The 12,356-nt window shown below is 59.8% G+C and overlaps 1 protein-coding gene across 3 annotated transcripts in view; it reads right to left on the reverse strand.

Moving 5' to 3' along the window:
• LOC137427374 (uncharacterized) overlaps window positions 1–12,356 on the reverse strand; it is a 107,616-nt gene that overhangs the window by 35,606 nt on the left and 59,654 nt on the right. The window contains exon 1 of one of the 3 annotated variants that reach the window (XM_078778352.1): window positions 1,961–2,231. The exons of 1 other annotated variant lie outside the window; for it this stretch is intronic. In XM_078778352.1, coding sequence (XP_078634478.1) covers window positions 1,961–2,006 — 46 coding nt within the window. In that variant the 5' untranslated portion in view covers window positions 2,007–2,231. Of the gene's footprint in view, window positions 1–1,953; window positions 2,232–12,356 lie in introns of those variants that run through there. One more of the 3 variants, XM_078778353.1, reaches the window with a different exon arrangement.

Below are 12,356 nucleotides of genomic sequence, written 5' to 3' on the forward strand. Positions count from 1 at the left end.
GGTAGGTGTGCTTCTTTTTCTCCTTGGAGCCGTATGAAGCCGGTTACGAAGCAAGATACTGTTGCTAGACAACAGAACCCTAAAACAGCCCTCACGCGTCGTAGGATCCAGGATACCGACCGATCTCACAGTGAAGATTATGGTCCCAGGTTACTTTGTACAAAATTTCATCTTTTTATCCCAAAATGTAAAAAACAAATACAGTAATTCTTCTGTATACTTGTTCTTAACTGCCCCATTAAAAGCCCCCACTGAGCTACAAGTGTTACATGAGACCTCTAAATGACTAAAGCCCACACTGGGCCACTCGTGTGTTACATCAGACCTCTAAATGACTAAAGCTCACACTGGGCCACTCGTGTGTTTCATCAGACCTCTAAATGACTAAAGCTCACACTGGGCCACTCGTGTGTTACATCAGACCTCTAAATGACTAAAGCCCACACTGGGCCACTCATGTGTTACATCAGACCTCTAAATGACTAAAGCCTACACTGGGCCACTCGTGTGTTACATGAGACCTCAAAATGACTAAAGCTCACACTGGGCCACTCGTGTTACATCAGACCTCTAAATGACTAAAGCCCACACTGGGCCACTCGTGTGTTACATCAGACCTCTAAATGAATATAGCTCACACTGGGCCACTCGTGTGTTACATCAGACCTCTAAATGACTAAAGCCCACACTGGGCCACTCGTGTGTTACATCAGACCTCTAAATGACTAAAGCCCACACTGGGACACTCGTGTGTTACATCAGACCTCTAAAAGACTAAAGCTCACACTGGGCCACTCGTGTGTTACATGAGACCTCAAAATGACTAAAGCTCACACTGGGCCACTCGTGTTACATCAGACCTCTAAATGACCAAAGCTCACACTGGGCCACCAGTGTGTTACATGAGACCTCTAAATGACTAAAGCCCACACTGGGCCACTCGTGTGTTACATGAGACCTCTAAATGACTAAAGCTCACACTGGGCCACTCGTGTGTTACATCAGACCTCTAAATGACTAAAGCCCACACTGGGCCACTCGTGTGTTGCATCAGACCTCTAAATGACTAAAGCTCACACTGGGCCACTCGTGTGTTACATGGAACCTCTAAATGAATGAAGCCCCCACTGGGCCACTTGTGTTACATGAGACCTCTAAATGACTAAAGCCCACACTGGGCCACTTGTGTGTTACATGAGACCTCTAAATGAATGAAGCCCCCACTGGGCCACTTGTGTGTTACATGAGACCTCTAAATGAATGAAGCCCCCACTGGGCCACTTGTGTGTTACATGGGGGCCTCTAAATGAATGAACCCCCACTGGGCCACTTGTGTGTTACATGAGACCTCTAAATGAATGAAGCCCCCACTGGGCCACGTGTGTTACATGGGGCCTCTAAATGAATGAAGCCCCCACTGGGCCACTTGTGTGTTACATGGGGCCTCTAAATGAATGAAGCCCCCACTGGGCCACTTGTGTGTTACATGGGGCCTCTAAATGAATGAAGCCCCCACTGGGCCACTTGTGTGTTACATGAGACCTCTAAATGAATGAAGCCCCCACTGGGCCACTTGTGTGTTACATGAGACCTCTAATTCTAAATGAATGAAGCCCCCACTGGGCCACTTGTGTGTTACATGAGACCTCTAAATGAATGAAGCTCCCACTGGGCCACTTGTGTGTTACATGAGACCTCTAAATGAATGAAGCCCCCACTGGCACTGGGCCACTTGTGTGTTACATGGGGCCTCTAAAAGACCGAAGCCGTCACGGCGTCACTGGTCACGTGGTGGTTTGAAAACACATGGACATCGCGGACCAAGTCACGAGCTTAACCTTCTCGATCGCTGATATCGAGTGAAGAAACATGTTAAACTCTATCAGAACGGTATCTTTAGCGTAACTCACGAATGTGTTTAAAACCCCAAATCTCCACATTTCCTCTACTCACAACTCACTTTTTATGAAATGTTTTTTTCGCTGTTCGTTTCTTGGGAACCGCATCCACTCGACTCTTCTTCCTCTTTATCCCAATACATGATACTTCCGTCGAATCCCGCTCTATCATTATCTCACCCCCAACAGCGTCTATTACGAGATCATTGTTTCCATCATTTACTGACGTATTTCACACAAAAATATCCATCCCTGAAAGAGAAGGAAAAGGGAAGTTCGACAAGCCAAGCCAGAATATACACCTCGTTGGTCTTTTCAGAGTGCGACGTCACTGAAAGGTTGTTGTTGTTGTTTATTTGTGGTGCCCGTTTGCTTGAGGACCAGAAACCTTTCTCTCAACTGTTTCGCATTCCAGGGGTGTGTTCAGTTACCAAGCGGCTAGCTATCGCTTGTCAAGCCAGCCGTTCCTTATCAACGGTATCAAATGGAATGCTTTAGCCTCTTGGTCAGCATTCTCGAAGAAACTTGGTAAGGCCAAACCAAAAAATATTCATGCTTAGCGTCCCCGCCCGCTTCCTTTTTAGAGGCCGCCCCCTTTTTTTTTTCTTTTTTTTTTAAACATCGTTCGACTGATCGCGAGCAATCAATTTTCTCACTCTCTCGATTTGATAGTCTCCATCATAATTGTTTCATGGCAGCTTTGTCAGATTCAACAACAGATATTAAAATCAAATACATGCAATGGATGAGATACTTTTGTTACTGTTAGTATGAATGAACACAGAACTGGCAGGTATTTTAGTATTTAAAATTCAAAAAGTAAACAAAAAACATATGCAAAGTAGAGTACATGTAGCTTTACCATGTTAGGAAGAAGATATTGTTGAGAAATAATGAAATATAATGTAAAATGCATTTAAATACATTATTGTATTGTAATAATAAAATAGGTAAGATTGTGGCGGACATGGCTCGCTGGCGCAGTGACGTAATTCCGCGCTCGCTGGCGCAGTAATTCCGCGCTCGCTGGCGCAGTGACGTAATTCCGCGCTCGCTGGCGCAGTAATTCCGCGCTCGCTGGCGCAGTGACGTAATTCCGCGCACCAGTGGGTCTCGGCCACGCCCCAGGTGAGGCGTGGCCTCCGGATATACACGCGGGCTCGCAGCCCGGAGCACGGCAGTGCTGACGAGTGAGCAAGCAATAAAGAGCTCGACCTAACCCAAAGCGTTGTGGCCTACCTTTATTTAACGTGTGCGCCCAGCACCACACTACACTGGTGACCTCCGACTGGTTCAGCCGTTGCTGTTCCCCGAACGCGCTATGGCCACCAACGCTGTCGCGATCAAGCTACCGGAGTTCTGGGAAGCGCAGGCCGACACCTGGTTTCTACAGGCCGAGGCCCAATTCCAGCTCTGGGGCGTCACGGCGGACGACACGAGGTACTTTAACGTGGTCGCTGCCCTTGGATCCGGCACGGCCGCCCGAGTCGTGTCCTTCCTCCGGCACCCGCCGGACGAGAGCAAGTACGCGGCGCTCAAGCGGCTTCTCCTCGACACGTTTGGCCTCACAGAGGCCGACCGCGCTGAACGTCTTTTGGACCTTCCCGTACTCGGCGACACATGCCCGTCCGCCCGCATGGATTACATGCTGTCCCTGCTCGGCGACGGCCACGCGGATTTCCTCTTCCGTGCTCTCTTCCTCCGCCAACTACCTGTACAGGTGCGACTCACGCTCGCCGGTTCGACCATTACGGAACCGCGCGCCCTGGCCAGGGAGGCGGACAAGTTTTTCACGGCCCACGACGCACGGCCGGCATATAGCACGGCCGTCGTGGATCCCGGCGCCGCGCACGGCGTAGGTTTGGCGGCTCGCCACGTGGCATGGCGTTCGGATCCTCCCGAACACGGCGTAGGTTTGGTGGATCCGCGCGTGCCCGCTGCCACGCCCCGCCCACCACCGTCGTCATGACCGGCGCGTCAAACACCACCGGGCCAGACCTGGTACCAGTTCCATACCAGGTTCAGCCACAAGGCCAGGTCCTGCCGCCCGCCTTGTACATTTGGCAGGTCGGGAAATGGCCAGGCCGGTGCTCGCTTCCTGCCATGAGCGTCGGCCATACTGGCAGCCTTCTGTTCATAACAGACACCTCCTCGGGTCGTCACTTCCTGTGCGACACGGGAGCGCAGGTGAGCGTCCTCCCCGCCTCCGCGTCCGACAGGCAAGCGGCAGGCCGGGGCCCCGCTTTGCTTGCCACCAATGGCACGCCCATCCGCACGTTCGGGAAGCGTTGTCTCTCGCTGCGGTTCGGGAGGCAGCGCTTTCAGTGGACGTTCGTTACCGCTAGTGTCCCCATTGGCCTACTCGGAGCGGACTTCCTCTGTGCGCATGGGCTGCTGGTGGACGTGAGGCACAGATGCCTTGTTCAAGCCGAAACCTTCAGCTCGCTCGCTTGCGCGCTGAGCAGTTCGTTGAGCAGCTCCCTGGGCGGCTCACCGAGCGGCTCGCCAAGCAGCTTGCTGAGCGGTTCGGTCCCGGCAAGGTTGGTCTGCACGCTTCCGGCAGCGGACGAGTTCACCCGCCTCCTCACCAGTTTCCCGGCCCTCATGCGGCCCACCTTCTCAGCGGTGGCCGTCAAGCATGGGGTGGAGCATCACATCCCCACCGTCGGGCCACCGGTCTACACCCGGGCACGCCGCCTCAACGATGCTACCACCCCCGACCGCTACCCGGTCCCTCACATCCAGGACTTTTCCACCCGGTTGGCTAAAATGTCCCTCTTCTCCAAGGTGGACCTCATCCGCGGATACCACCAGGTCCCCGTCAGGCCGGAGGACATACCGAAGACGGCCGTCATCCCACCATTCGGCCTCTTCGAGTTTCTGCGGATGCCCTTCGGGTTGAAGAATGCGGCCCAGGCGTTCCAGCAGCTGATGGACAGCATCTTGCGCGACTTGGACTTCGTGTACGTCTAACTGGACGACATCCTCGTCGCAAGCGCGTCCCGTGAGGAGCACCTCCGCCATCTCCGCACGCTCTTCGAACGCCTGGGCCGGCATGGCCTGATCATCAACCCCGCCAAGTGCCGGTTCGGCGTCACCGAAATCGACTTTTTTGGGCACCGCGTCACCAGGCACGGGGCCATCCCCTTACCGGCCAAGGTGGAGGCGGTCAGGGGTTTTCCGCGCCCCCGCACGATCAAGGGGCTCCAGGAGTTCCTGGGCATGGTGAACTTTTATCACCGTTTCCTGCCCCGCATCGCCCAGCTCCTGCGCCCCCTGCACGAGGCCCTCCGGGGGAAGCCGGGCAAAGGCGACGTTGCCTGGACCGAGCAGATGGACGCGCCGTTCGCGGGCGCGAAGCTCGCCTTGGCTAACGCCACCATGCTCGCGCACCCGGCGCCCGATGCACCGATCGCCCTCACCACCGACGCGTCGGACTACGCGGTGGGTGCGGTGCACGAGCAATGGGTGAAGGGAGCTTGGCAGCCGCTGGCGTTTTTTAGCCGGCAGCTCCGCCCGCACAAACGGCGGTACAGTACCTTCGATCGCGAGCTGCTCAGGCTCCACCTTGCGGTCCGGCACTTCCGCCATCTGCTCGAGGGCCGCCCGTTCGCAGCCTTCATCGACCACAAGCCCCTGGTCTTCGCGATGGCCAAGGTCGCCGAGCCGTGGTCAGCCCGGCAGCAGCGTCACCTCTCGGCCGTGTCCGAGTACACGACGGACATCCGGCATGTCGCGGGGAAGGACAACCCAGTGGCGGATTGCCTTTCCCGGTCCGTCGCCCACGCGGTCCACCTTGGGATCGACTATGCCCGGATGGCGGCGGACCAGTCCACCGACCCCGCCGTCCAGGCTTTTCGGACTGCCGTCACGGGCCTCCGCGTCACCGAGGTACCGTTCGACGGCGCGGGCACGGCCCTCTTGTGCGACGTCTCCCTCGGCCGGCCTCGCCCCATCGTGCCCACTGGCTGGCAGCGCCGGGTTTTTGACGCAATCCACGGCCTGCCCCACCCGGGCACAAAGGCCTCCCAGAAGCTGGTCACCGACAAGTTCGTCTGACATGGCCTCCGGAAGGCCGTCCGCGATTGGGCCAGGACGTGCCTCACGTGCCAGCGCGCGAAGGTTCACCGCCACACCCAGGCCCGTCTGGCCCCGTTTCCTGTGCCCGAACGTCGGTTCGACCACGTTCACGTGGACTTGGTGGGACCTCTGCCCCCCTCGCGGGGTTTCACCCACATCCTCACCATGGTGGACCCCACCACCCGGTGGCCGGAGGCCGTGCCTTTTGCAGCAACGACGGCGGCGGACGTCGCGCAGGCGTTCATCGCCACTTGGGTTGCCCGGTTCGGCGCCCCCTCAGACATCTCGTCCGACCGCGGCCCCCAGTTCACCTCAGAGCTCTGGCGGGTGGTAGCGCGGGGCCTCGGCGTCCAGCTGCACCACACCACGGCCTACCACCCCCAGGCCAACGGCCTGTGCGAGCGCTTCCATCGCGCAATGAAGGCCACGCTCCGGGCCAGCCTCCGTGACGGCGGCTGGGTCGACAGGCTCCCCTGGGTCCTGCTGGGCCTCAGGACGGCGCCCAAGGATGACCTGCGCGCATCCGCGGCGGAGTTGGTCTTCGGACAACCGCTGCGGGTGCCGGGCGAGTTCCTCCCCGACTCCACGGCACCATGGTCCGCAGTGCAGCAGCGCTCCGCCCTGCAGGAGACCGCCTGGAGCTTCGCCCCGGTGCCGACGGCGCACCACGGTTGCCCGCCAACACACGTCGCCCCGGAGCTTCACACGGCGGAGTACGTGTTCGTCTGCCACGACGCCCACCGGACACCGCTGCGGCCCCCCTACGACAGGCCCTTCCGCGTGCTGGAGACCGGGGTGAAGCATTTCACCCTGGACATCGGCGGTACTCCTGACCGCGTCTCCGTGGACCGCCTCAAGCCGGCCCACCTCGACTTGGACCACCCCCCGCCATCGGCTCTGCCCCAGCGTTGGGGCCGCCCCCCGGCGGGGGGACCCCCGGCACCGCTCAACCCCACCGTCACGCCACCCCCCTGCCCTGCACCCATCCCGGATGCCGCCGGAGGCATCCCAGATGGCATCACGGCATCCCCGGCGCCGCCAGCCGCCAGAGGGCGCTTCGGCCGGGTCATCCGGTTGCCCCGCAAACTGACCCTTCAGGTGCGCGGGAATTTCTGGGGGGGCGCGTGTGGTGGACACGATGGCTCGCTGGCGCAGTGACGTAATTCCGTGCACCAGTGGGTCTCGGCCACGCCCCAGGTGGTGTGGCCTCCGGATATACACGCGGGCTCGCAGCCCGGAGCACGGCAGTGCTGACGAGTGAGCAAGCAATAAAGAGCTCGACCTAACCCAAAGCGTTGTGGCCTACCTTTATTTAACGTGTGTGCCCAGCACCACACTACAAGATATTGTTTGCAAATCTCATCTTGAATTTTTCTGTATACCTGTATAAAGACACAAAATAAAACAAAGTACAGTATGCAAATATATGAAATGGTCTCTTTTACTAGTCTTTTATTAATATGTTACTCAGTACTATTTTGTCAACACAGATCGTCAAGACCCAAACATTCTACATGTATTTCAAATCTAAAGAAACAAAAAAGCAGGCGACCATCTTGGGAAAAATGAAGCCTGGCGGCCATTTTGAAGAAAAAAAGGAAAAAAAAAAGATGCCTCCTCCTTTTTTTCAAAAGGGCAGGACGCTAAACATGTTTTTGTTTTTTTTTGGCCTAACTGAACGCACCCCTCCTGGAGAAAACCTGAAGTCCCACAAATCGCGGTAGACATGTGGGGAGAGGAAGAGTTTTACAGAAAGTAATTGTTTCAGACGCTCGTATGAAAGGACACGGAGCCGTTCGTAGATCGAGCAAGCCATGTTCCGCGTCCGGCACTCCCGGCCCGGAGGTGACTCCGGAAGTACATGTGCACAGTACACTGGGCGGTGTTATCAACACAAGCTAACACCTGTAACATCTCCCTTTTTCAACATTGCTAATATCATCTGATGCAATTTATTCTACCGAAATTTCGAAAAGAGGTGTAAACTGGGAACACAACATAACAATATTCTGGCTAAATTATAACATTGTAGCGGCTGCCGCTGAGTTTTCACAATCGCCTTGCACCTATCAAGGACGCGGAGCGATCACCATGCCGGGCTCGTCCAGGACGCCCAGGCCCGCGCTCAACTTGCCAGGCCGCAGCCAGGACGCTGGGCCACGCCCCCTGGCGCCGGGCCTGGGCAAACCCCCTGGCGGAATAGATATATATTGCTGACTGATAAACGGTTTTTCAGAGTGCCTGAGTGTTTGATTTCATTAAAGCAACTCAGATGAATTCTAGCTTTTTGTCGCGTCCATTCTTCCAATCGACGTGGGAGCCCCGGCTCCTTCATTGGTGACCTATCGACATGGACACGGCAGTCGCCCTTAAACTGCCTACCTTCTGGGAGGCTCACGCGGCGGTTTGGTTCGCACAGGCGGAGTCCCTGTTCGCCCTGCGAGGCATCACGGCCGACGACACCCGCTTCCACCATGTGGTAGCTGCGCTCGGGTCGGTTACCGCGGCCCGCGCCCTGAGCCTCCTCGAAAGCCCGCCAGCCGCTGACAAATACGGCGCGATTAAGAAGCTGCTCCTCGATGCTTTCGCCCTCCCATCGGCGGAACGCGCACGGCGCCTGCTCGATCTGCCTGAGCTCGGCGACACGCGCCCTTCCGAGCGCATGGACTACATGCTTTCACTGCTCGGCGAGCACTCTCCGGCATTCCTGTTCCGGGAGCTGTTCTTCCGTCAGCTGCCTAACCCGGTACGCCTCGCCCTGGCAAGCACGACGATCACAGATCCCCGGGCCCTTGCCAGAGAAGCCGACAAGATCTCCGCCACAGGACAGCGCATCGTAGCGGCGACATGGGACCCACCGCCGTCCGACGCAACACCCAGGGCGCCCGAGCACCCGGCACGGTCGACGGCCGAACTGCCGACGCCATTGGCGGCCGCTCTACCGAGCCGACCACCTCCGGCACGACGACCGAGGCCTCCACCTGACCAAGCGTGGTGTTACTATCATGCCAGGTTCGGACAGAAGGCCCGGACATGCCGACCCCCGTGCACCTTCGGCAGGCCGGGAAACGGCCGGGCCGGCGTTCATTACCAGCCATGAGCGCCGGCCACACGGGCAACTTACTGTTCATCACGGATAAAGCGTCCGGACGGCGCTTCCTGTGCGACACCGGCGCCCAACTGAGCGTCATACCCGCCTCTGACCAGGACAGGCAATCCGCGGTTTGCGGCCCCTCCTTAGTTGCGGCCAACGGATCGACTATCCGCACCTTCGGCCCGCGCAACGTCACCCTCTGCTTCGGCGGCCAACGCTTTGCTTGGACGTTTGTAACCGCCAACGTGCCCGTGGCTCTGCTAGGCGCCGACTTCCTCTGCGCACACGGACTGCTGGTGGACGTCCAACGGCGTCGTTTAATCAACGCTGAAACCTTCAGCTCCCTGGTATGCACATTGAGCAGCTCCGCGCCGACCGAGCTGGCATGCGCCGTCCCGGCGGCGAACGAGTTTGCTCGCCTGCTCACGGAGTTCCCGGCCCTCACGCGGCCGACGTTTTCGGCCGTCGCAGTACGGCATGGGATCGAGCACCACATACCAACCACGGGCCCGCCGGTCTACGCCAGGGCCCGCCGCCTCGACCCAGCCAAGCTCGCCGTAGCGAAGGCCGAATTCGACGCGTTGGAGCACCTCGGCATCGTGCGGCGCTCCGATAGCGCGTGGGCCTCGCCACTGCACATCGTGCCAAAGCCGGGGGGTGGATGGCGCCCGTGTGGCGACTACCGCCGTCTCAATGACGCTACCACCCCCGACAGGTACCCGATCCCGCATATCCAAGACTTCTCCGCCCGTCTGGCGGGACGGGTCATTTTTTCGAAAATTGACCTCATACGGGGATATCACCAGGTACCTGTCAGGGCGGCCGACGTCCCTAAAACGGCAGTCATCACGCCGTTCGGCTTATTCGAATTCTTGCGGATGCCGTTTGGTCTCAAGAACGCGGCTCAGGCGTTCCAGCGCTTGATGGACGGCGTGCTGCGTGACCTGCCGTTCCTTTTCGTTTACCTGGACGACATCCTCGTCGCCAGCACGTCCCGGGCCGAGCACCTCCTCCACCTCCGGACGCTGTTCGAGCGCCTCAGCGAGCACGGCCTCATCGTCAACCCGGCCAAATGCCACTTCGGCACGACGGCCGTTGATTTTTTGGGCCATCACATCACCAAGAACGGGGCCGTGCCGCTGCCAACCAAGGTCGAGGCCATCACCACGTTCCCGCGTCCCCGCACCATAAAGGCCCTGCAGGAATTCCTGGGAATGGTGAATTTTTATCACCGCTTCGTGCCCCGCGCTGCTCAGCTCATGCGGCCCCTCTACGAAGCCCTCCGGGGCATGCCGGCCAAGCACGACATCGCCTGGTCCGCAGCAATGGATGCGGCCTTCCAAGGCTCAAAGCGGGCCCTCGCCGACGCAACACTGCTCGCTCACCCGGTGCTCAACGCTCCCATCGCCCTCACCACGGATGCCTCCGACTACGCGGTGGGCGCCGTACATGAGCAATGGGTGAACGGGGTTTGGCAGCCACTCGCTTTTTTCAGCCGGCAGCTCCGGCCGAACGAGCTCAAATACAGCACGTTTGACCGGGAGCTCCTCGGTCTACACCTGGCCGTCCGCCATTTCTGCCACCTCCTGGAGGGCCGACCTTTCACGGCGTTCGTCGACCACAAGCCGTTGGTTTACGCCATGGCCAAGGTCACGGAGCCATGGTCGGCCCGCCAACAGCGCCACCTCTCCGCCGTGTCGGAGTTTACCACGGACATCCGGCACGTCGCCAGCAAAAACAACGCCGTGGCCGACTGTCTTTCCCGGGCCAGCGCGAACGCGGTCCACCTGGGCGTGGATTTTGCGCTTATGGCGGCGGACCAAACCACCGACACCACGGTGCAAGCCCTCCGGGCGGCGGACACGGGCCTCCGCCTGGCCGACATCCCCTGCGCGGACACTGTCCTGCTCTGCGACGTCTCCCAAGGCCAGCCTCGCCCCATCGTGCCCGTCGCCTGGCAACGCCGCATCTTCGCCTCCCTCCACGGCCTTTCCCACCCGGGCCGGAAAGCTTCCCAGAAGCTGGTGTCGGCGCGTTTCGTCTGGCACGGCCTTCGTCGGGACGTCCGCGATTGGACCAGCGCCTGCACGGCCTGCCAACGGGCCAAGGTCCACCGACACACCCAGGCCCCGCTGGCACCTTTCACCGTGCCCGAACGACGTTTCGACCACGTCAACGTGGATCTGGTGGGCCCCCTCCCCCCGTCACGGGGGTTCACACACCTGCTCACCATGGTGGACAGGACCACCAGGTGGCCGGAGGCCGTTCCCCTCGTCTCCACCACCACCGCCGACGTGGCGCAGGCTTTCATCGCCACCTGGGTCGCCCGCTTCGGCGCACCGGCGGACATCTCGTCAGACCGCGGTCCACAGTTCACCTCCGAGCTGTGGGGCGCGGTCGCCCGCAACCTGGGGATCAAGCTCCACCGTACTACGGCCTACCACCCCCAAGCAAACGGGTTGTGCGAGCGATTCCACCGCTCCATGAAGGCCGCGCTCATGGCCGGCCTTGAAGACGTCGGGTGGGCCGACCGGCTGCCGTGGGTCCTTTTGGGCCTTCGCACGGCCCCCAAGGAGGACCTCCAGGCATCCACCGCCGAGCTTGTCTATGGCCAGGTGCTACGCGTCCCGGGCGAATTTGTGCCCGACGCTACCAGTCCCTGGTCCGCAGCTCACCAGCGCTCGGACCTCCAGGAGGCCGCCCGACGGTTTGCCCCCGTGCCAACATCCCACCACGGTGACCCCCAGTCCTACGTCCCCCCAGCACTCCGCACAGCGGAGTATGTTTTTGTGCGTCACGACGCACATCGGTGGCCACTCCAGCCGCCGTACGACGGGCCCTTCCGGGTGCTGCGACGGGACGACAAGTCGTTCGTCATCGACATCGGCGGCAGGTCGGACCGGATTGCTGTGGACCGCCTCAAGCCGGCGCACGTGGACGTCGACCACCCACCACGGGTGGCCCTTCCGCCGCGGCGAGGCCGTCCCCCGTCCACGGTGCCCCCCACTCGACCGCCCACCACCTCACCGGACCCCCTCCCACGACCCGCCAGGGGTCGCTTCGGCCGGGTCATCAGGACCCCCCTCAAATTGACCCTGCCGGTGCAAGTCGATTCTGGGGGGACGTGTGTAGCGGCTGCCGCTGAGTTTTCACAATCGCCTTGCACCTATCAAGGACGCGGAGCGATCACCATGCCGGGCTCGTCCAGGACGCCCAGGCCCGCGCTCAACTTGCCAGGCCGCAGCCAGGACGCTGGGCCACGCCCCCTGGCGCCGGGCCTGGGC

The sequence above is a fragment of the Myxine glutinosa genome, chromosome 5 (assembly GCF_964187855.1).
Source record: "Myxine glutinosa chromosome 5, kmMyxGlut1.1, whole genome shotgun sequence".
Lineage (NCBI taxonomy): Eukaryota > Metazoa > Chordata > Myxini > Myxiniformes > Myxinidae > Myxine > Myxine glutinosa.